Raw genomic sequence first — 24,595 nt, 5'->3', positions numbered from 1 at the left:
GTATTGTAGAGCTAGACTGCACTGTTCTAATCTTGACTCTCCTAAGTGACCTTGAAGAAAATACTTAGCTCCTCATTTGTAAAATAGTAAACTTGATGGTACTTAAATTACAGAATTTATTTGTGATGCGGGTCTGACTTAGGATAGTGCCTGGCCCATAATCTGTGACTTCCGTGTTAACTATGACTTTGACAGTGGGATTGATCATATACAGGCACAGTTTTCATTTCTCATTGTGGGAAGCCTTTTTAAAGTGTGTTTTAAAATAGAAACCCAGCATCATGGAAGAAAGGTGCTAATGGCTCCCTTCAAAAGAAATAAAATCGGGGTGGGGGAAAAGGTCCAAAGAACGAATTGGCTTTGCCAAGCTTGCAGATTTAGGGTTCATTAGAATTTGTTTCCTGTGTTCCAAGGGGGCAGAGACTAAGGGCTTTAGAACTCACTTTTAGGGAATACTTTTTTTAAACACCTTTTAGATTCCCACTAAATATGTATTTTTAATATTAGCTAAATAATGAGTTTTCCATATTCACCCAAAGTACTATATAAATACCATCATTTTTTTGGTAATCTCCTGAGAGTTAATTTCATTTTATACTTAAGCTTTATTTCATTTGTTTCAAACTATATTTCATTTTCACTTTTCCAATCTGTTCAATAATTGAAGATTTCACAGAAAGAAAGTTCAAAACTATAGCAATGCAGCAATATTTTACAACAAACAGAATGGGGGTCGTTCATGTTCAGATCTGAAGGAGTATGATCCCTATTGGACTCCTGACCAGCCACAAAAATCTAAGGTTAGAGTACAGATACAATGATGACTGGCCACCATCGTTCATATTGCTCTTCCATAATCACCACAAATGAACCATTAGCATGCACTTGAGAATGCCTTTTGCACCATTTCATGGTTGCAATATAAATGTGGTGTAACATATGCGGCTTTTACATTGGTTACAGTTTGACTGCATATTGGAATGCTTACCTCTAACCCAGTATCTGTGTTTGTTAAGTGTTCGTGAAGATCCCACCCAGACATGGTGCATTGTGTTGTTTATGACCCTCTTCCTCTATTAGATTATACATTCCTTGGGGCAGGGATTTTGTTTTATGGGCCAAGCCTAGAATAGTGCCAGCACATAGTAGGTACCATAAAAAATACATGGTCAATGGAAGAATGACAAAATAAAAACTGGAAGATTTAGAATAGAATGCTAATGTCAAATTATCTGTCAAAAAGAGGACATGCAGCTCTAAGAGTCTCAGGAGTCTTAAAGGGTAAGGTGATTTTTTTTCCTATTCCTTCTAATAAAAAAAGAATTCCCTGGGTTATTTCTAAATTTGCACTTAAGGCACATTCCATATAAGACTAGAATCTTCTAAGCAACTCTTCCTGGAGAAGATTAATAGAAGTGAGAAAGACACAATTAAAGCCTCAACTCAGAGTTCGAAAATCACTTTTTAGTGTTTAAAGAGGCATTAATCATGATCATTAATCAGTAGAAAGGAATGTTCACAAAATGCTCAGAATAAATGTTTGCTGAAGCAAAAAGTCAGAGAAAAGGAAAGGGTACATGCCCAGGGCTGAAGACAAATTTTTTCTTTTTGGTTTAATAGATTAAAGCTGCTCAAAAGGAACAATACACCAGAGGGAAACATTACTGTACAACCTATAAAATACTCCCAAGGTCAGCAAAGCCTCAGCTGTCCGTCCGCCTCCCTCGCCCCCTCCTTGTGCCAGTCATGTTGAGAAATAAGTTTCTTGCAAGCTGGTTTAGATATTATGCTGAGAAGTTACTCAATGCCAAGGATTAGGAAAGTACTTTTCCTTTACTACTTGCTGACAAAAATGAGTTCCAAACATTTTTGGTAATTCTGTGCTTTTAAAATTTTTTTGAGTCTGCCCCATGTCAATGCTCTTTAATTCATTCACTCATGCTAGATCCTCAGGTTTCCCCTTTGGTTTGTGCTTCCGAGAATTCTTCCCAAGCAAGTAACTATACCTCCAAGACTTCTAAGGTCATTAAAATATAGCCACAGAACCACAGGATGGAGTTTTTATATGAAGTGACTTAGCTATGTAGAAAGAATAGCTGAGTTTTAAAGTCCCTCTGGGTGTATCTTTGGACATTTATGTAAAACTTATAAGAGTTTTAGCTAAAGACAGAACCAACTGGTTTATGGGGACCCAGGCTTCCCTTGGTCCTAAGCTATTCCATGCTCCCTTTACATCTTCACACACTGAGGGAGCCTATATTATGTTGCTCGATTATTGAGACGCTGCTACTATAAACAAGGCCATTTTTGTTGCTTGTTTTTCCCCTTCCCTTCATTGCTGCAATAGTTGGGTCCTGGGTCATCCATATAATTGGCCTCTGTGAACACGAACAAAAATTGCGAGGTGGGTGGCTGGGTTAGAGACTGAGGCTTGGAGTCCTAGAGGGCAGGGATGCAAACTGCCCTCAAGTCAGAATTAAATCTATAACCTGAGACTGCACCGTACTGTCATTACTGGTGTCCAAAGCAATCCCACGCTTTCTACAAGTTAATTCCAAGCGGTATCATGGTTCTTTATGTTTACGATCAAATCACTTAGTCTAATTATGCTCCATTTTCTTCTTGTGATTTGACATCATCATGAAAACCCTTTATAGATGCAGATTTATCTTTCCCCAAGAAACTGTTACTACTCCCCAGAATCAAAATTTTCCAAAGCCTACTAGGTTTGGAAACATGAGGCCCAATTCTGTAATCATCTGTCAAAGAACAAAACTAAACAGCTAAATCAGCAAGTAGATAATAAAAGGCAGGTCACAGTTAGACAAAGACATGGTTACTTTTTTATTTGAACGGAAAAAAAGAAAGTATGTTTTAATAAATACTGCAGAAACATTGACCAAACAAACATACAAATTGACTTCAACATTGTAAAAACTGCAACGAAAGTTCTGCTTTTTAACAGTTATAACTTATTTTCTTTTTACAATATTTAAATACAGAAAGCACTTGCCAGCTATTTTGTAATACTGCCCAAAGCATAATGCTGCCTCAGTCAAAGCATATTATGTTGGTAACACGTCTGTATTTCGTGGGAAATGACTGGAATGGTATTTCCTTGCAGAGACAAAACAAAGTGCTTGCGGGACGTAGAACTAGGTTTGTAATTACCTTAATCTCCTCTCCTGCCACAATTTAATGGGAGCGACAGCTTCAACACTTCAAAAATGAAGCTTTATCATTGGAAAGAAAGCTTGTTTTCAACAAGCACCAACAGGTCAGGTCTGGTTTATACTCTGAAAGAAGCTCTAAAAGGAACTGGTCAGAAATATCTGTAAACTATTTAAAATGCTGATTATTTCAGGTAATAACGGTGATCAAGTACTGAACATGGGCCTTGGCAGACTCTGGTTAAGTGAGGTTTAGCAATCACTCTCTAGAATGGCTAGCATAGTGTCAGGATGGACAGCAGATAATTTTCCTCTAAGGATTCTATAGAGCTTGGACAAGAGGGTCCTCCTCTGATCATGTTCATTTAAAGAAAGTGAACTAAACCAAAAGATCTCATCAGATGCTGCCAAGTTTGGAGCTTCATCCCCCAAATAAGAGGCCTTTTGCTTTGTACTTTTGGTAACAATTCCAGACAGCTTTCCTCACAAACTGTGCTTTCTGCTATTCCTTCATTATTTCTTCAGGTGAAAACAGTACCTACATTTCCCCCCCCCTTTGATCATTCATTCTATGACTTCAAACCAAGACACCTTTTATTTGACTTTGCATTTTCATTAACGATGGCAAAAAAAAAAAAAATTAAAAAATCACACACCTTCTTTTCTAAACAGCACACAAAAATATTACCTTGAGCAATTTACCACTTTTTAATGACAATCACAATGATGAACAGAACCATCAGACTGAATGAAAATCAACACTTGTTTTCTATTTGACCGTCTGCATATTTGGCAAGACTGCAAAAGCCTTTCCTTAGAGCCATTTCACTCAGCTATCTCCAGGAAGGCAAGATTTCAAAGCCTCACAAACTTTTCCTCTGGATATCCCACGGGTCCTGATACAATTTCCATTTTAATGATGAGCTAGAAGGAAATTAGATCACATCCTCTAGAAAACTAAACGCTAAGGTCACAGTGCCAGTTCCCCAATGAGGACGGTATATTAATATATACGTTTTGCAAAGGAGATTAAAACACTTAAAAATTAAATCAAAGTAGAGATTCATGAATAGATTATAACAAAGAAAACAATAATGCAAGCACCATTCGGAGCGGGATTTTTCTTCTTGGAGGTACTCGCATGCCTCCTCACCTACCTCTAGCCCATCTGAATCTCTCTTTTTTGGCATATTTCTCAAGTCCCACCAGAACTCTTCAACGCATTCCCTTCTCACCACCTGTTCTACATGCCGAAACTAAGGACAGGATTCCAAAAAGATGAGCATCCTCTCAAATGCCTCCTAAGCCTCCGGAATATGTGACTTTGGCTGTGCACTTCATTCAGACTTCACCTTTTCGTTGTGTTGTTGGTTTTTACACTAAGCTTCCTGGCCCTCGGTAAGGGTAATGGGGGGTTCACATCACAGTGCAGCTCTTCGCTTTGTCCTTCCGTAAGTCCGTAGCGACTGCCGAGAGCTCTGGTCTGCTGGGCATGTGGGAAATGCGCTTTGTGGCCCTCTGCGATTTGTTCCGCTTAACGTTTTTATTTGTTTTGTTTACACAGGCCAAGGTGGCGACGTGAAAAATGTCTCTGACGCTATTTTCCGACTGTAACGCTGAGCATTCAATATAAGTGGCTGCTCCGATCTGTTTGGCCATATTTGCTCCCTGAGAAGTAAAAGAAGAGACTGTTATCAACAGTAAGTCTTTGGGGAAAGGTATAAAGTGTCTAGATAATAATGCATGGTGAAACGTTTCTAATGTTAACTGAATTTTCCAAGTGTTGCTGCAAAAAATACCATTTTTTAAATTTGAACTGCCTTTATCATTTCATAAATATTTCCAGTCGAGACCCAGTCCTAAGATGCTCAACTTTCATCACTCAATAGCTATTGCTTGACATCCCAGAGGTGCTAAAGGTTGATCTAGTGTCACTGGGTCATCAATAAATGAGGACCCCAATCATCAGTTAGCAAGAGGTGATTTAAAGTAAGAGAGAAGCTAAGAAGTGATTCATCTTCACTATCAAGTGTAGCTAAGAGTAGCTAGATACTTTGTTCTTCCAGGTCACAGCAAAGTATAGAATTGCTCAGAGGATCCTACTATTGGAAAGTCAGCTGAAGATCATGAATGTAAATGATACATTTTCCACATGGCTCTGGCAGGGGTGACTCAGGCCCTACCCTGTTCCAGTACCTCATGGGGCACTTGATTTCTCTTTTCTTGACTGTATATAGACTCAAGACTAATCAATAGGCTGTACCAAAAACAGGGGTAAGGACAGAATACAGAATCCATTTTGAGATGTATGTAATTAAGCCTTAGGGCCAAAATAAACAGATAAAAGGAATAATACTTTTATGACATCTATAACTTTAATAAACACAAAATATGTACTTTCTAAATGTGGACCATACAATCCAGTGTGCAAAATAAGAAGGTATATATCAAAATGGTTTATTAAATAGCAAAATTTTTCTTAATTAGAAATTCAAGACAAAAGACGGCAATATTTAAAATAATGAATACTAACAAAAAAAATTCTTGTTCTTTCAACATGCACTCTCTTTAGAATCTGTTTTAAGAGAATAAATTTCTAAAACCAGTTCTCCCTTCTAAATACTTAGGGGAAACGCCTAAAGAAATGATGAGCCTCTAAAAGGCAGTTTTATGGACTGTTCTACTTTACTGGCAAAGGCTTTTTCTTTCTTTACTGTTTTATAGTGCTGCTGAGTGGAAAATAAGTTGAACTGTCTTAAAGAGTATGATGTTGACCGCATTCTCTCTTAAATCCAGTGGGAGTTACAGAAATATACAAGGTAGCATGTGACCCATTGTTCATATGCTCAGCAATCAAACATGTGATTGTCCTACTAAATGACAGATCATTCATATTTTAAAAGATTTTTTCAAAGCTTGTCTTATTTATGCATATAAGCACATATGAATCCTTATACAGTAAACCACTAAAAAAAAAAAAACTTGGACAGCTTCGTGACAGGGTCCAGTATCAATGTATCACAATTTTAGCCAAACCTTGGCCCAGACCACTGTGGTGCTCAGTTTGCAGTGCTGACATTGATCCGAGCTCTGGGCTGCCCAGAGGAGCTTAGATGCTGCTGTGAAGGTGCAGGCCCCAAAACACGAGCCCCCTCCATCTGTGTTTATAGATGGTTCCAATCTGGACACATGGTACAAAACCTGTATCTTAAAAAGGGTCTTGCACATGGACTTGACCACTGGTTGAGCCTTAAGAAAAGTGGCTACTTTTTATTTTACTTCTCATGAGTGACATTCCATTTCCGTCATTCTTTTTAAAATCCCCACTGGTTCACTGACGACATCCATACCTGGTCATAGGATACTGGTGTCTGTCTGTGGTTGGAGAGCTCCACTAATGTGCTGACATCGGTCCGAAGATCGGATTTGCAGCCAACCATGAGCATTTTGGTGTTGGGACAAAACTCCTGGATTTCACCTTTCCACTATGGGGGGAAAAAAGATGAAACATTAACAAAGCGCTGACACCTATAGAATAGAAAGCAATTTCTCCACTGGAACTGGACTCATAAAGGACCTTTAAAAGAAACTGTCACTTCAGATGAAGAAACAAACGTGCATTTGTCTCCTAAGTAGATATTAAGTTTTATTACATTTTAAAATGGATCCACTGGGGAGGACTTATGTATATTATTATCTCTTCTCTCCAAGAGACTTGTTGGGTGTTGTCAGAAGGTAGCTGCAGTAATGTCTTAATTATTGGGGTATCTCTGAAAGATAAAAGTGCCTTAAGTATAATTACATATTGTAACAAGTGATTACATCCTCAGATGTGTTGAGCTGACACTTCCCAGCACAGAAGGCTGGGAACAGGAGCCAGCAGAGGTAGCACTCGCCGAGCCCATCAGGAAAGATGAGCAGCTACCACGTGGTGAAATCTGCATTGAGATTTGAAGGACCGGAGGTGGGGTTAACAAACAGAATACCTTGCCTTTAAGGAGCTTCCATTCGAGTGGCTAAATCAACAGGGACCATGACATTGCAAAGTCCCACCTCTTGGAGCTATCAGAAAGGCATCTGGTCCTGTGGCTCATAAGCCCTTGAGATAGTTTTAAGTTACACTCTTGTTAAATATTTCAATTTCATGCAATTGGGTTAGTTGTTCCGTGACCTAACAGGAATTATTAGAACTTCCAGAAATGCCTGGCAGGGGGTTCTTTTTTAATTGTCCCTTTAAAGAGCAAATGGATGTCCTTTTGTGGTTTCACTTCCTCAAGCCTGAGATAGCCATCAGCATGGGAGTCGGGAGTTCAGAGTGTTCACAGGAGAGCTCTGGCTCTGGCTCTTGGGGAAGAGGGATTAGAGGGGCTGAGATCAGGAATCCATGCCTCCTGACTCTACCCTCCCACACGCACAAATATGTATTAAGTGCTTTACTAAATATTGTGTTGGTTACAAAGATGATTAAGACATAACTGTGCCTTCCAAAAAGGCATTCACAGAAGAGTGGGGGTGATGAAGTCATGTATATAATACTAGATAAGAGGGACATCCTGCAGGAGTGATTGAGAAGACCACCAGAGGAGACATTTCCAGAGCTAGAGGTGTACTGTGGGCAACGAACTCCAGTCCCAAGTACACCAGTGGACTGAAGGGAGCAATAGATTTTCCCTAAGAGCTCAATTTATCCACCAACTTCACCTTCCTCCCCTTCCCCTCCCTCCCTCCCTCCCTCCCTCCCTCCCTCCCTCCCTCCCTCCCTCCCTCCCTCCCTCCCTCCCTCCCGCCTGTCTTCCTTCCTTCCTTCCTTCCTTCTTTCCTTCCTTCCTTCCTTCCTTCCTTCCTTCCTTCCTTCCTTCCTTCCTTCCTTCCTTCCTTCCTTCCTTCCTTCCTTCCTTCCTTCCTTCCTTCCCTCCCTACCTCCCTACCTCCCTCTCTCCCAGAATTATTTAGGAGCATCTACCATGTGCTGAATGGCACTGGAGTTAAGAACTGGAAGGTGAATTGAGAAAAATAATACAATCTATCCTGCTCTCAGCCACTCTAACCTCTTTGATATTCAAGGACTTAAAGGATTCAATTAATCAAGACAAACCATAGCAGGGGTTATCATGAGTCTTAAACCTCACACGAATGTAAAACACACTCATTAATATCTTTAAGGCCAATGTCACTATTCATTTGGTCTCAGAAGACGAAAGCAAAATAAAACAGGAGCAAGGCTTTTCATCATAAATTATACATAAGCCGCTGCTACATCAAGTAAAAACTCCAGTAAATAAGCAATCTCTTTTATCTACAGACAAGCACCAGGCATGCTGTTCTGCTGCTCTTCAGCTGTGTAATGACTTTGGCCTCCCTCTTATGCATGTCTAGCAACTGTTTACAAGCACCGAAGACAGGAAAGGTGTATTCCTGCTTGAATCTGACAAACATTAGCATTTTTTGCTATAGATTACTCAAAACAGAGTTAAAGAGTAAAAAAGAGCCTTTGATTTTTAAGAAAGGCATATTTCATTGAGATAACTGTTTGTTATGTTTAGTAAAGAGATGGGTGATGATTCACCTTCAAACCCTAAGTTTCTATGACTTAAAAGACAAACAATCAAACACGATAAGAAAATATAAATTAATAAAAATACACGAAATGTTACACTGCTTTGGTCTCAACCCCCTCCTCTGTCTAAGCCTTAGTGTATGGAGAAGAGAGGGCTGCAGAGAGAAGAGAGGGCGCTCCATAGAAGGGTCTGATTTTGAAACCCTGCAGAGCTCAAGGCCAGGGCTGAGAACACAGCTAGTGGCTGATCCATGCTGATCCACAGTCAAGCACAAGCCTCTGTAACTACCTGGAGGCTGAGTCCTAGACTGGTGGAGACCAAGGAAAGCTCCTCCCTCCTACTGGCCTTCTCAGTACCTGGGACCCACCTGCAACAGGTCCCCTTCCTCTCCACCTCCCCCTGGTTCTGTCCAGAGCTTCCTTAGGCCCCTTTGCCTCCAGAAACCAGGGATGTGTTATCATCTAGAACATGTTTACAACTACTGCTTTTATTAGTATCTGACATCTACCTAATTACAGGTCACCTTGTTTAGTGTCTGGAACACACCCTTATTCCTCCTATATTAGTTCTATTTCTGTTTCTAATAAATAACATTATTACCGAAACACAGCTTCTTTATGAGAACAACTATTAATGCATTCATTTCACTATCTGAGTTGAGGTCAAATGCAAACTTATAAACTAGGACACAATCTATAGGTAAATGAAGGAAGGAAAGAAGAAAGACATGCTTGACAGAAATCAAATATAATTTCTGCCAAAGGATAAACAGAGGCTCTTAAAAGGGTATTTTGTTTCTTAAAATGAAATAAAACTTTAAGCAGTTTCATCATCAAAACTGGCGACACATGTAGAAACCCTGTTACAGTGTAAAAGTACCCTTTTCAGAGTTCCAACTACACAATATACAGCAGAGTATTAACCAGTGTGTTTGAGCTCCCCAGCCAACCCCATGTTTCTATGTTATATCTGGGCCAGTAATGAACTGTCCCCATTCCCCAGCACTCGCCTTTTTCAGGACACTGTCCAGAGTCTCTGGTCTACTGATGTCAAAGCAAATCAGCACGGCATCCGAATCTGGGTAAGAGAGGGGCCGGACGTTGTCATAATAAGGCGAACCTGAGAAGAGATAAGATACACAAATTTTCAGATGAAAATCCCTTGCCTGTCATGCATTAACCCTGCCCTTTTGAGTTAAATACCTTGAATGTCACATGGGGGGCCCCATTTCCACCTCCTCTAATTCTTGGGAGTGAACACCGAAAAACAACAACAACAACAACAAAAAACAAAGGCCGAGTAACATTTATTTCTGTCAGAAGAGGGATGGGGCCTCCCTTGTATCTGATGTGAATTGAAAGGGAAGAGCTAGGATCTTTTAGCTGACGTCTGCACAGTTCACAGTAAAGCCCAGGGCGCCTGGGTGAAGGGCCGAGGTTGTTGGAGCGGGATAGTGGGGAGTGCAAACCCCCCTCCACCCCTGAAGGGAGGGCAGAGTTGCTTGGGACTCTGCACACGAGCCTTCATTCACAAATGAAGATGACATTATCCACCTGGGGTTACATAAACCCAGGCAGGGCGTGGCATTTAGTACAGAATCGGTAAGAATTAACTATGGTTATGGCTGTGTCGGTGCTATTAAAAGCTAAGTGGCAGCCAGCACCATAAATGGAGCTACTTCTAGGGAAAGGGACCAAAACTTAAAATCACTCTGACAATCCAGTAAGGGTGAGTGGGGGAGGGAAGACAGGTAGGTTCAGCTCTTCCAAGAGAAGCAGGGTAAATCGCATCTGGGCACCCTGTCTCAGTCACAAGGTTGGATAAGCCATCATCGACCTTTGAGCTCGCTTACTTAAACTTGCCCCCAAGCCCTACACGGCCTCTCTTCCTGCTACAGCCAAAGCAGGTAATAAATGCCATATTGGAGCACGTCACTTTTTTACACAGTTCCATCTCTGAGAGTGACAGGGAGGCATGATCCAAGGATCTTGGCCTGAATCAAATCCAGGGTACCCTAAAGATTTAAGTTACCAGCCAATTAATTTAACCACAGAACCCTCTAGTCTGTTAGGAAATCTCTTCTTTTCCTTTAGGAATCCCAAAGGGCCCGGCCAGGTGTGGCTCAGCGGTTGAGCATCGACCTAGGATCCAGGCGATGGGGGTTCAATTCCCGGTCAGGGCACATGCCCGGGTTGGGGGCTCGATCCCCAGATCAGTGACTGTCTCATCATCATTGATGTTTCTATCTCTCTCCCTCTCCTTTCCTCTCTCTGAAATCAATAAAGATATATTTTTTAAAAAAAAGGAATCTCAAAGGATGGGCAATTACATGATGCTAATTATTATAAAATAGTGTGACTATAAAATCAAAGACAGCTTGCCAATGCTTTTTATTTTTTAAAATCATTTCCAGTATACTGACATTTCACAGGCATAATATGAGAATCATTTTATTAGGAGAAATATATATATGTGTGTGTTGCATTTGACTCCAGACTAGAGAGAAAAGAAAAAATCGAAGCCACCAAAGTCTTTTTGAAAACCAATTCCACTTTGACAACACTTCTATTTCTAGCAGAAAAACATGACACATTGTCTCCTGACAAATCAAAACCTTGATAGTCAATGTCAGGAGAAGAGAAAGACTAAAGAAGCCTTTAAAATAATCTTTTACATTTCTAGCAAAACAAAATTCTTCAAGAAGCTACTCTTGAGATCTGGTATTGTAGTTAGGGTGCACCATCCTCTATTCGCAGTATATTCTGGTCCCTAGCAGTCACTAAGGAGCCCCAGGGGCACTGTGGCCTTTACACTAGCTGCTCTACAGATGGACCAGGACAAGATGAAGCCAGATGTGTCTGCCAATCAAGGAAGAAGGAAACGCCGTAGGAATCAGGGAAAAAGTGTATGACTAAGTACAATCAATCTAAGCAGGAATTTCTCCTGAGTTGCACCAGCTCCCTACCCACATCTAGAATCAGGACCCTGGTGAAGCAGACTGAAGACTGAAAGGCATTTTCCAAAAGCCTGAAGGCTTTACAGTTTCTTTTAAAATCAAGCCATTTTAAATATTAAGGAATATTAGAATGAGGGTGTCTCTGAAAATGACAAGTTGTAGCTCCTGCCTTTTCAGCCACTTAAATCTGAGGTTAAGAGAATAACTCACAAATAATTCACTAATTTAAACATTGCTGAGGGGCATCAGAAATGAGATGGCTTATCGCTCTGTATGGATATACTGGTATTTCTGACTTTCTGAATTGCAACCTCTCCGGTTTGTGTCCAAAGTCTAACTTTGACACAGTTGCTGCTGAAAACATTAAAGGAGTCTCTTTCCAAACAGTCAGAAAATTCCAGGTCATACAGTGGAAATCCAAGTACCAGCCACGCACTCCAGGATTTCCTCTGCTCTTCAAAGTTAGCAGGAGATGAGCTGACCCCAAATCCATAAAATCAGAGCTTTCCAACAGTGAGGGTTGTCAGAAACCTAACCAGGCTTTCAGACACATCCTTACTTGGAAATCACTTGCTTTCTAGCCTCGATCAGACCTGAACTTGGGAGCACTGGCATCTCCAGGTGCCTTATTCCTTCAGAACATGACTGGGGACTAGATGAGAGGACTCCACTGCTAATCTCAGATCTCCAATTACTCTGTGCAACATGGAGGCCATCTTTTCCAAATACTACAAAATTTAGAAAAGACAGCTGGAGAATTATGAAGATCTTAAAATAGAATAATCAAAATTGGGACTACCAAGAAAATGGTTTCATCTTTTAAGTCACCACGTGGCTGCAGAGAACACCCCTCCGGCCTTTGTGTGCTGGGATCCCTCCCCCGCACAAAGGGGACCTGGCTTTGTGTTCCGCCCTCTGTGTGGCCTGGAGACTCCCGCTCACTAGAATCAAGCAATCTGCTTTCTGTGCCTGGTGAGCACACCCAAAAAGCTGCAAAATTTAGACACTGTCCTGACTTAAAATGAAAGAGTTTGCAACTTACACCACATTCTTACGAAGATTTGTTTCTGTTTTTATTTGGTTTAATTATTTTGAATGAAAATACGTATGTATGTGAAGGTTCAGGAAAAATAAACTACCTTGCTTATAGGTGTAAAGAGGCAACTTTTTAAAATAAATTTATTGGGGTGACATTGGCTAACAGGATCATATAGGTTTCAACTGTACATTTTTATGATACAAGATCTGTATATTGCACTGTGTGCCCACCATCTCAAGAGGCAATTTTTAAAAAGCTTTCATAAGATCTGATTAGGAACGATCCTGTCCTATCACTTCTGTTAATGAACAGCACACTTTTAGATCAACAGGGGTGTCCAAAGGTGGTAATAAAACTGATCTCTACATTTATTAGTTATAAGTATAATTTGTCTAACCACTAACTACAAGAGTAATTTGTCATTAAAAATAACAAGACCACTTACTCATTATATTTTTGGATGGGGTAAGGTTGAAACTCTTTTTGGATAGGAAAATCTACTGCTATTTTTTCGTAGAAAAAACGGATACAGAATTATAAAAGAAAAAAAAAAATCTACCTGAAAAAATACCTAACAATTCATCAGCTAAGCAGGACCTTCAGGAAAAAGAAAAAAGATCCTGTGTAACTTGGCAGTGTTTACTCTGTGTTTAAGCACTTTGGATTCTTCCCTGTTCCCTCTATAGAGCCCATGCTACTGCACAAAGAAAGCAAAGCTGGAGAGCGCACGCTGTAATCACAGGCATGTGTGGTAGAACTCGCCAGCCAAGAAAAAGTGAAGAGGAATTCCAGGAATGCCCCTGTGAAGTGAGAAGCAACACAGGGAGGCACAGCAGTGACACCAAAGCCAGGGAGCTGAAAGTAAGCTCCTGAAACAGGAACCATGTTCAGAGCCCTTAACTCCCACATCCCCCCACAAAAGTCTTAAAACAGTCTGTTAAGCCAAACAGCAACACATTAACTTTATTTATATATATATATATATATATATATTTTTTTTAATGATGCAGGTGCACAGCTTCCAGGGTAACTGCATAACTAAAACAATACATGAAAGAGCTCTGCACATTTTTTACTATGTAGGAAAGTGCGCAACTCTAACTGCAGTACACAGTAGGTACTGACGTATGTACCCCAGTATCCAAGAATGTACTACAGCTAGTACAAGTCTAGGTACTGCGCTTTCTCAAATAAAACTCTTTCTCAGCATGTGGGACAGGCTTCATGCATATGGAAATCTCAGCTGCAGCATTTCTTATTATGCCAAAGCACACAGCACTTTTCCAAAGTCCTTTCTAATTAACCTATCAGACCATAAAGGGAAAACTTCAGAAAAATTCTGTATCTTAAAGAAACAACTACACCACATAGGCACCCCGCCCCTAAAACACCTTTTTGCTTGGGTGTAGATTACAATAAGTGCACGTTTGTGGCTCTCAGAGCTCCTCAAGCTTGGCAAACATCAGCAAAGTTCTGAAAGGCTTTTGAAACGTCAGGTCTACCCATCTTTGTCTTCAAGATCATTAACTCTGGGTGAGAGCAGTATTTCCAGCCCAAGAACAGTCACGAAAGCCTCACCCAGAAACTGATTCTGCAGACACATACCTGCCTGTTTACGTCACTCTTTCACAAAGACAGAACATACCATATATGTACAACATTAATTGTATATGAAAGAAGATTCATGCCCAAAAGGGAGGCTTTATGGAAGCTTTTGCAAAACCAGTTCAAACACTTTGAGGCTCTATAGGAGCCTGAGAACTAAAGACTCTTCTAGTTGAATATTTCATAAATATAATTTCTTTTACTTGAACCTTAAATTAAAAAACTTCCTATCCCCCCTTAAGAAATTCCTAGCAAGAATAAAATTAGGAAAATTGCATATCATTTGGCAGAGAAAATAGATTAACTTTTGGTATTTTTATTGGCCACCAAGAGAACATCTGCACCAAAAAGCAGCAAACACCTGAGACTATGATCTGCCCAGTTACCAGCGGATCCCATTCCGTCATGCCACCTCCACTCACAGTGAAAGCTCCCAATTAGCAACAATCTCAATGACGTGAATCAAGTCTGAGCAGAACTTCTGTGCCTGGCACAGTATAAATCTCTGAACTCTTTCCCCAAGTAGTGTGCCCCACAAATGCGATGCCCACAAATATGCAACAAACATTCCCAGGAAAAGTATTTTGTTTCTTCTACAGGTCTGGATTAACTGGAATTACAAACATATTTTATGAAAATTGGGGGGGCGGGGGGCACTTCAGTGTTGCTATAAAAATAGAAGCAATATTTTCAATTTCTGGGGGCAATGCAGATGCATAGTTGGAAAGCCAATGAGGTAGAAATAAGATTGCTGTTTTGGGGCTGTAAATAAAACATTAGCCTAAACTCCTAGTCTTCCTGAGGTACTTAAAAAAAATAAGAATCAAAATATTCTACTTAAAGTCAACTATGGTAAGTCACAGAGCTTTAGGGCAAGGAGTAGATATGGATATACTTTTTTAAATAACATTATCCAGCCCTGGCCGGGTGGCTCAGTAGGTTGGAGCATCGTCCCATACACCAAGAGGTTGCAGGTTCAATTCCTAGTCAGGGCATATATGTAGGTTGTGGGTTCAATCCCCTATTGGGGCTCGTATGAGAGGCAACCAGTCAATGTTTGTCTCTTTCTCTAAAATCAATTTAAAAACAAATAAACAAACAAACGAACATATCTTCAGGTGAGGATTTAAAAAAATGGCACTATCCTTTGGTAACAGATGAAAGACTTTTTGTTCCAATATACTACTTGAATCCTTGGAGAATAGTCCACAGGTGAATTCACCTTGCCACATCCTGTCATCAGGCTCACTTTTTAAAATCAATGTGCACAACACCTGGTCACACTTCTGAGGCAGCTCACATTCCATGTCAATGGGAATTTGTTTTGTCAAGGGGGTCTCTGAGTAAAGCTGCCAATATATAGCAAATGAGAAGACATTTACAGGGCATCAGAAAATGGCCGAGCCGCAACTAGTTCACTTGGCCCAGCCCAACAGGTACCATGACCTTCCTGGAAAAACTATTGACCCTGGGTGTCATAGCTACATGCAAAAGAACGGGATTAATGAGGAAGCATCTGGCTATTTCAGGTGGCATCAGAATGACCAATATGGACTCCTCACTGAAATGTGCAACTTAGCAAGAAACTAGGCTGGAGGAAACCCAGCACTACGTGGGGTTTAAATTTAAAGAAGAAGAAGAAGAAAGAAGAAGAAAGAAGAAAGAAGAAAGAAGAAGAAGAAGAAGAAGAAGAGGAGGAGGAAGAGGAAGAGGAAGAGGAAGAAGAAAAATCTAGAGATAGATGTAGAGACTTAGAAAGGGAATTTATGCTTTTTTTGATCCATAGTTTAAATTGAAATTGTTGCGTGGTGGACAGATCTCCAGATGTTGCTTATTGGAAATCACCATCCAAACTTAGAGCTCTGTTATGCCTTAATCTGTATCTCTTACAGGGTTTCAGGGTAAAAACTCAAGTTGAACCTGGTTTTGAAACTCTAAGCTCCTAGGGGTCATCACCACCTAGGACTGAACTGGTTGTCTGCAGTTTGCCCTTGGCAGTCACATCACAAGCACCCATGAGTCTTTGGCTTTGTAAATTCCTGGCTTCTTTCTTTCTCTAACAAGGTTAATTTAAGTCAGACTTCAGCTTTCAGAATCTTGGTTTCCTTTGATAATTATTAAATACCAAGTGGGAGGGATGTTTAAGACTTCTTAAGAACTGATTCAACTTCTAGAGATAAGAAAGGCATGACGGTGGGCTTCAGTGAGCAGTGAGTAACAAGTCAGGGGCTTGGGCTGGCCCTGTGGCCTTCAGCAATTCTTTGGATCCTCTCCTTGATAGGTGAAACCAGCTTTGGAGCCTGGGGACTCACCCTCCTATAAACCAATATTATAGCAGCAAATATAAGGCTGTTAGTGCCCTGAGGGCAGGAGCTGCTCCTGGTCCACTCTGCACTGTCCCCTCCCTGCTCCCACAGCATCTAGTAGAATTCATGCACACAGAATGCCCTAAAAAAGGTTTTATAATCCTTTCTGTATGTCTTGCCTAGATGTGTTAATTTGCGTCTTAAATCACACAAAAAAGGACCAGTGATCTCTTTTGAAGCTGCTTTTCTGAATTAATTATACACTAATCTCCAACACAGCTGAAACATTTCCATCCCTATTATGAAATATTTCAATAGAGTGCTTGTCACAGAGACCGTTCTCTAAACTTATGTGTAAGCTACTAATATAACAATACAGATAGTCTTATATTTGTAAAGGAGTTTGCCCTTCAACTCAGGCCATAAGTAATTAAGATTTTTCTTTCCTCCCTTTTCCTTTAAGTATAAAATTTAAAGAATATTACATGTTCTGTTAATAATGTTAAAAACTAATATAGGAAGTGCTAACTTTAGCACTTAGGGCCTAAAAGAAGCTTGTATCATGACAAGATTCAAAAGAGTATTCATGAGGCAAAAGCATAGTTATTGTAGGGGAATTTCAGAAGCTGAATTGAGTATTTTAAAACTAATAATATTCCTGAAATAAAATGTGCATTAACGTGCCTTGGTTAAAAGCTGGCATGAATGATTATTATCCCGTAAATCACATGTGCTGAAATTACACTGCAATCATATCACTTAGGAAAGATATGGTGATCCTTAAATGACTAAGTTTCTATTATTAGTAGTCATTTGGCTCCACGCTACAAATTGCTTCCATGCTTGGCAAATGTGGCCAGTTCTGAAGCACATGATAATCTCAACCTATCACTTCAAAATGATGAACCCGTGACCCACGGTTTTGCAGAAACTTATTGAGTAAATTTCAAAATCATTCGGGGCATTTCTGAAGCTATTAATAAAAATGTTCATCTTCTTAATGAAAAGTGAATACTTTTCATTAAAATCAAGAAATTATGGATCTATATCCAACGATTACCTTTGCCTCTCCACCCCAACCACCTTTTAGAGGATTCCTGGTGGCCATTAGTTCAAAGGTTTTGTTTACTTTCAGGGGGGATGGAGTGACTTTAAGTAGCCATCAGAAATCAACTGGCCAAGTGCCACTATGGTTGCTTTAACTGGTGTGTGCACTGGGGGTGGAAGGGAGAAGCTGCTTCCTACCTGAGCAGGATCTATCAGCACAAGGGATGCCTGACAATGGAATTACACTGTAACCACGTGGAACAGGGCACTTGGTGCAAGGACCTCATCATAAGTGGAATATGAGCTACACTAAGTGGGGACAGTTTCCTTCTCTCCACTCCCCACCCCACCTGAATTATATGACTCTTAGAAACAGGGCCTTATTTTAATTAACAATGCATCTCTAAGGCCTCACATAGGGCCTGCACATAGTAGGTGCAGAGAAAAAGAGGGAGCTAGAGAGAAAATGGAAAAGGAACTGTTAAGTTACTGTGCCTTAAAAAGTGGGGAATGAATTATCTTCTCTCTTGGTGCAAAGAGGCCCCACATAGTGTACTTGCACTTGATGTTCTTTCCTACACCAAAATTGGCAGAGCTTTGCCGATGCACACTGTATGACTGCTGGGGGAAAAGGAGACCCCTTATGAGAACTGCTTCATTCTCCTGAATGTTTGCCCCTCTCCTAGGAGGCTAAAGAGGGTGTGAATGCCATCCAAAGGACAAAATTTATTCAGTTTTTCTCTCTATATAAGAGAAGTTAGGAACATCTAATTTTTCCTAAATCTCTTAATATTCACAAAGTTTTAGAAAGGAAAAAAAAAGACATTAGGGATTTTAGAGACTTGGTTTAGATCTTATCTCCAGAGTTAAATTGATAGCAGGTGCAAAAATAAATGTATCAAGAGGCATAAGGCACATGAAATTATTTTCACAACCTGAACTAAACAAATGTCTTAGTGGGCAAAGAAAATGTCAAATATTCATCAAAAAATAGTCTTGTTTAGAAATTTGCCATGAAAAGCTCGAGATGCAATGGAAAATGTTAAAGATACTTGAAATGATTAGCTGTTGATGCAATGGCTCTTGCTCGATGTTTTTTGCTCATGAATGAATGACAAACCATTTTTAGTGAAAAGAGTCTATTCTTAGAATTTAAGCAGTGCTTGGTAGCTGGGTTTAATTAACTAATATTTTGTCTCTCAAACAACATAATGGGATTCTAACGAATTCCCTTATGCCTTTTTTCCATTGGTATAAATCTCAATTCGAACAAAGATTTCATTATGGAATAATTTTCTTAATCACAGTTTTTTCAAGCCTTTATATTTTAGTTAAACATGCATAGGTTTTGTTTCATTAAGTAAAAATACAAGTGATTATCTCACTACAGACTTCATTTCAGGTGATTATCTTTAATTTGGTGAAAGGCAATGTTTATAAAGTTGACATTCTTTGTGCACAGGTAATTCAGCGGTAATAAATGTCAGGGAATCTCATCTCCTTGGAAACTGCATATTCATTTGTTCATGCAACACACTTTATTGGGTGACTACTGTGTGTGAGACAAGATGCTATGTATGCAGAGACTACAAACCACAGAGTTTGAATTAAATACCTGGAAATATCTGAAGCGATATTTATCTGCACACGTGAAGCATAGCCTCTAACTATAAACTGCCCACATTTGGTTTCCTTTGAAAACCAATGTGATTTTTTTCTGCTAAAAAAAAAAAAAAAGTCAATTTTGCCCTTTGGGGGCCTAATCGAAAAATCTTCGTTGGTGGTCCTGTGACTCTGGAAGCCTGAGAAGGGGGAGGGATAACCCAGCTTTCCTGTAAGCCCATCCATGCCCCTCCCCTGCCCAAATGAGTCTCCTTCCTATATCCACCAGGAAGCAGTGGCTCTGTCCAGAACCTGGCTTGCTTTGTGGGTGGTGAAAACCCCTGCATGGGATGCCAGATCCACTGGGACTAAGAGCTGAAGCCAGCCAACATCCTGGGAAACAAAAAGACTTGCTTGTCCAGTGTACTAAAGCCAAGAAGCAAAGGGCTGGGAGAGATGCACATTATCTAGCTCTCTATTTCTCTGTTTTCAGATAATGAAAAGAGACTCGGGGAGGTAGGGGATTTGTACACAGAAGTCCCTGGTAACCAGTAGCTAAGATCTAAACAGAGCTTCCTATCAACGACTGGATCAGATTCACAGCCCTCACGCCTAAATACTTCTTACCATGCCTTAGGTCCAAATAGAGCTGGGGGCGGGGAGCTGTGTTACTAGTACTAATTATTGGTACCAAACCAGCTGTCCTGCCCACCAGGTATAGCAAATGCCATGATATGTCTGGGAATTAGAGCCCATTAAGTACTAGGCTCTGCAACAATGCTGATGATAGGAACTACTGAAGTGAGAAAACACCAGCATTCTATCAACGCCTTCCCCGCAGCTGCGGTGCTGTGTGCACTCCCCAACACAAAACACGATGAGGTCCTGGTTCTGCTGCCCTTGGCAAGGATCCAGGAAGAGCCGGCTCTCCAGGGAGAAACAAAACCGGCGCTTCTCGCTGCAGAGCTCGGAGCATCTGGCAGCGACCGTGAGAGGCGCTCGTGCGAGGCTCCCCGCTCGCCTTTGTGCACTGGACTGCCTCCGGCGACCCGGTCGGCCCGGTCCCTGCCTCCTGCTCTCAAATCCCCAGGGTCCCTCCGGGGCTCCAGGGGTTAAAGCCAAGGTGGTGGGGAACTCGCGCCGCCCAGAAGCACCTCCGCGGGGCTCCTCCCAGCTGGGCCGCGCTCCATCCCGACGCCTCCCCAGCTTGACAGCAAATCCTGCGTGCTGGCACTTGCGCGCTAGTTTCACAGGGGGTTTGGCTCGGTTCCCCCGCGGCCGCCCGGCTCCCCGCTAAACTCCCAGGCGTCAGGGTAGGGGCTTTGACCCGGCCTCCGCCGCGGCGCCCCCTCCCCCTGGGGCAATACCCTTCGCTCCCGGCACCGCGGACTAGAGCGGCGGGGGCCCGCATCTCAGACCGAGATTCCGGGGGGGGCCCCCGCCCCTCGCCGCGGTTAGAACCCGCAGGAAACCCTGAGAGCCTCACGCAGGGATCCTCCCCCCTTCCCCCCGCGGGCGCCCCGCCCTCCCTACCACCACCGCGGGCCAGGTAGATGGGTGGGCTCGTGGGAAGGCAATCACCCGGTCTTGAACCCCAGACCCTTGAAAATAATTCACCGCGAAACCAATAATTCAACTGGACGGGAAGGTCAGAGGCGAATAGTGCGGCCCGCGCCGCCTCGTAGGCCGGCGGGGGGTGAGGCAATCGGGTCAGGAGGGGCACGGCACGGGCGGCGGCGGACCGCGCGCTCGCGAGGCGGGGCGGGGGGCGGGGGCGGGGCGCTCAGGCCCGCGGGCCGCGCCGGGAGGAGGCGGGCGGCGCGGGCGGCGCGCCCGGCCCAGCGCGTTCCCCGCGGAGGCGTCACGTGCGCCGGTGCCGCCCGCGCTCGCTCGACTCTCCCTCCGCCCCGCGCAAGGGCGGGATCCAAATGCAACTGCGTCGCTTCAGGGATTTTCTCCCACCTCCCACTTCCCACCGTCCCCGCTGTGCTCCCCGCGTCCCAGAAAATCAGCAGGTTAGATCCCGCAGGGGCGCCCGCCGGGAGCTAGGTGGCTCCGAGGCGGTGCACATGTCACCCCAACATGGAGCCACCTTGGCAGCGGCGAGGCGACTCCGGCACAGCCCCGCGAGCCAACCGCTCCCTGGCCGCCCGGCTACAAGCGGTTCCCACCGCGGGGTCACCCAGCGGGCACACAGAGCTTTTCCCTCCGCACTCTCATACCCCCACCCCCACCCAGAAGGGGCAAAACTGTCACCCAGCAGGGACCTCGGGAACCCCTCGGAAAGGACGACGTTAACCAAGCGGCGGCAGAGCGCTGGTGGCGCGCCGGCCGGTGCTGAGAGCCGCCAGGCTCCGGGTCCCCGGACCCGCACGCACCCCAGAGCCGCTGGACACCCGCCCACAGCGCCGCGCGGTCCGGTGACTTACCCGAAGTGTCCCATAGGCTCAGTTCTATTCTTTGTGTGTCGATTTCAAAACTGGCCGTGTAATTCTCAAACACTGTAGGGACGTAATTCTGGACGAACAAAACGGACAGAAGGAAAGAGCGCACAGAGGTTATCTTAAAATGTACGACGCCACACTACACCCTCTGAAAAACTGCCTCGATTTAAAATTAAAAAAAAAAAAATCCAGTCACCCAAGAAACATGAGGACCCTTTCCTAAATCCCCGTCTGACTCCCCACTCGCCCCACCCAGCTCCCCAAGACGCGAGGATCCAAACCTCCCAACCCCAGGTTCCGCACGCAAGACCCGACAAGTTTCAGAGCTACCAGCAGATGTGCAGGCGCGTCCCAACCCCTAGACGCTTCCTGCCCACTTTCCCTCTCCAGGTAGGCTAACCAGGGGGAAAGTAATAAGCGGTGAGAAAGATAGCTTTTGGAAAATGGGTGAAGAGGTAAAGCAACGGGAAACCCACCTGGAGAGCGGGGACCCCGCGAGCCGCCCCTCCGCGAAGCCCGGGCCGCGCACTCACCTCGGGGAAGCAGTCTTTGGCGAAGACGTGCAGCAGCGCGGTTTTCCCACACTGGCTGTCTCCCACCACTACTATCTTGCATTTCACGTTCTGATTAGGATCCATGATCGATTTACTGGATAATTTCTGGCTGGCTCTTCTCTCCTTCATTGATCTTGTCTTATTGTCTCTTAGAACAGAAATTTTTCTTTTAAGAGGAAAATATATATATATATTTCTCTCTCTATAAAAAGCAGATATAAAAAAATAAATTGCAAAGCTGGTGGGAACCTCGGAAGCACGGCTCGGACGAGGAGAGCTGGAGGAGCAGGCTCGTGACTCCCCTCCAACAAGTTTTACGCTTGACTCCACACCACGTTCCCCAAGTCCAATTCCGATCCGACTGCTTTGTTTCACGCTCCCCGCCCGGCTTTATACGCTCGGCCTTCCAATCCTCTTCTTTCTCAATGAGAGAAGGAAACCGATCCGCCTCCTCCCCTTTTATGGAGCCTGGGAGCGAGCGCAGTCTGGCGGCTCGCGGACAATGTAAGCAGTGCGCCCTCTAGGGTGACCGCGCGGGATCTACTCCCCGACCAGGGCTCTGGGACAACTTCGCTCCAAGGACGCTTTGCTGGTGGACTGGACTGTGCAAGCCCAGGAGGAGATGGAGAACTGAACCTGTGTGCATACTGATTTTTACTACAATTATTTTAAAAACGTCTTAATAAGGACTGATCTACAGAAGCCGCATGAACATTTATGAAACAAAAACATTTGTCTCCCTGGTTAAGACATCCTTATAAAAACATAGGAAGCAAGTCTTGGGTGGGGAAGGGTTAAGTGGTTGTTTTTGTAGAAAAAAAAGGTTTGCCTTAGGTATATAGGCCATAAAACAGTCGCTAAGCCAGGTTATCTCAGATGTGGGAGCTGCTTGCCTGGGTCACAGGAATAGACTGGCTTCTGAAACCTGTCAGGTTCAGTCACTGGGGAGGAGCCAGAAAGACTGGGTAAGGGAGGTGGGAACAGAGAAGAAAGAAAATGGAGGGTGATCACCAGTAAATGACAAAAGCCACTGGAAACTCAACCCTACTACACTGGGGACCCAAACACACAAGGTCAGCCATCACCCATGCTGCAGTGACGAGCCTGGGTAGGAGGGATTCAGATCCTGCCTTTTAGTTCCTTTCTCAGTAGCCTCCCCCACCCTGGAATTGAAGCACCCTAGTCGGGACCCAGAAACACATTACGCTTAGCTGAAAATGCAGGTACAAACCCCCCCTCCTCCCCACTCCATCCCCCTACTCACCTAACTCAAAAGTCTCACAGAGGACTAAAACTGGCCTGTGAACTTGTTCTCTGGTCCTTATGAGAAGTTCTTTTTTTCTCTCTCTCTCTCTTCTTCATTTTCTGTGCTCCAAATTGTCAGCAGGTTCCAGCTATTGAGTAGTAAGGACATTGGCCAAAACCAACTTAAAGGTTCCCTTATGAAGACTTCTAGGCCTGTAAATGAAAAGAAGATGAAGTGAAAAACCAAAAAGTTCAGTATGGGGAATAAAAAGGCACAACGAACGAAAGGTGGTTAAAAGCACAGATGTAAGTGTTGGACGCGATGACCATGAAAGCTCAGGTCTCAGGCCCAAGAATGGTCTCCTCTTCCTTTCAGGGCTGAGAAAAGGAGTCCCACAAAGGAAGAGCCTGCTGTGGACTCTTGGTGCACATCAGGGAGGGCTGACCTCAGAGATGAAGATAGCTGGCCCTGCTCAGACTCCTGAAGCAGCCTTGGCCAGAGCGCACTCCGCAGAACTTTGACCCTCCTCACAGAAAAGGGGGCCATGGCCCAACAGGGATGGAGACACTGTGCTCATACCACTCCTTGAAGATGTACTTCGGCATGTTCATGTTGCAGACAGAAGAAAGTTTTGTAGAAAGGTAGCTTACTTGGCATGATTTATTTAACCCAGTATCTCCAAATCAACTTAAATATAGGGACCTTTTATCAACTTATTTACTTGTTTGTTTACCTGTTTGTTTGAGAAGCAATGGGCATAGTAGTTGAGGGCAAGAGATCACAAAGTGTATTTGGGTCCTAAACTTCATATTTTCTAGCTGTGTGACCTTGGGTGAGTTATTTAACCTCTCTGAGCCTTAATTTCATCTTCTGTACAGTAGGAGTTATAATAATAATTATGAGGAAATGTAAATGAAGTTTGCAGATTAATTTCTGGCACAATAAAGGATCATCAACCTATTTTATATTTGGCATGTAACTCTTATTTGCACTTCTCAAAACTACTGAACGTCTCTTGGGAAATCCTGGCCTTATTAATGGCCTCACTAATTGGAACTGGGAAAATAG

At 43.0% G+C, this 24,595-nt stretch overlaps 1 protein-coding gene across 1 annotated transcript; it reads right to left on the bottom strand.

Moving 5' to 3' along the window:
* Positions 1 to 2,831: 2,831 nt before the first annotated feature.
* On the bottom strand, positions 2,832 to 22,672 carry RND3 (Rho family GTPase 3). Its single transcript, XM_016205677.2, has 5 exons — positions 22,261 to 22,672; positions 21,713 to 21,800; positions 9,738 to 9,847; positions 6,521 to 6,655; positions 2,832 to 4,838 (listed from the first exon to the last, which is right to left on the bottom strand). The coding sequence occupies exons 1-5, from the start codon at positions 22,408 to 22,410 to the stop codon at positions 4,587 to 4,589; spliced, it is 735 nt and encodes a 244-aa protein (XP_016061163.1). The 5' UTR covers positions 22,411 to 22,672; the 3' UTR covers positions 2,832 to 4,586.
* Positions 22,673 to 24,595: the final 1,923 nt, after the last annotated feature.

The sequence above is a fragment of the Miniopterus natalensis genome, chromosome 8 (assembly GCF_054644295.1).
Source record: "Miniopterus natalensis isolate mMinNat1 chromosome 8, mMinNat1.hap1, whole genome shotgun sequence".
Lineage (NCBI taxonomy): Eukaryota > Metazoa > Chordata > Mammalia > Chiroptera > Miniopteridae > Miniopterus > Miniopterus natalensis.
This window is presented reverse-complemented; position numbering and strand designations above follow the sequence as displayed.

Excerpts from the sequence above, each read along its gene's own strand:
- RND3 (XM_016205677.2), bottom strand. The coding sequence starts at position 22,410 with ATGAAGGAGAGAAGAGCCAGCCAGAAATTATCCAGTAAATCGATCATG. Across the intron at positions 9,848-21,712 it reads GAGCCTATGGGACACTTCGG|GTTCGCCTTATTATGACAAC; the intron begins GTAAGTCACCGG and ends ATCTCTTCTCAG. Across the intron at positions 6,656-9,737 it reads TGGACAGTGTCCTGAAAAAG|TGGAAAGGTGAAATCCAGGA; the intron begins GCGAGTGCTGGG and ends TTCCCCCCATAG.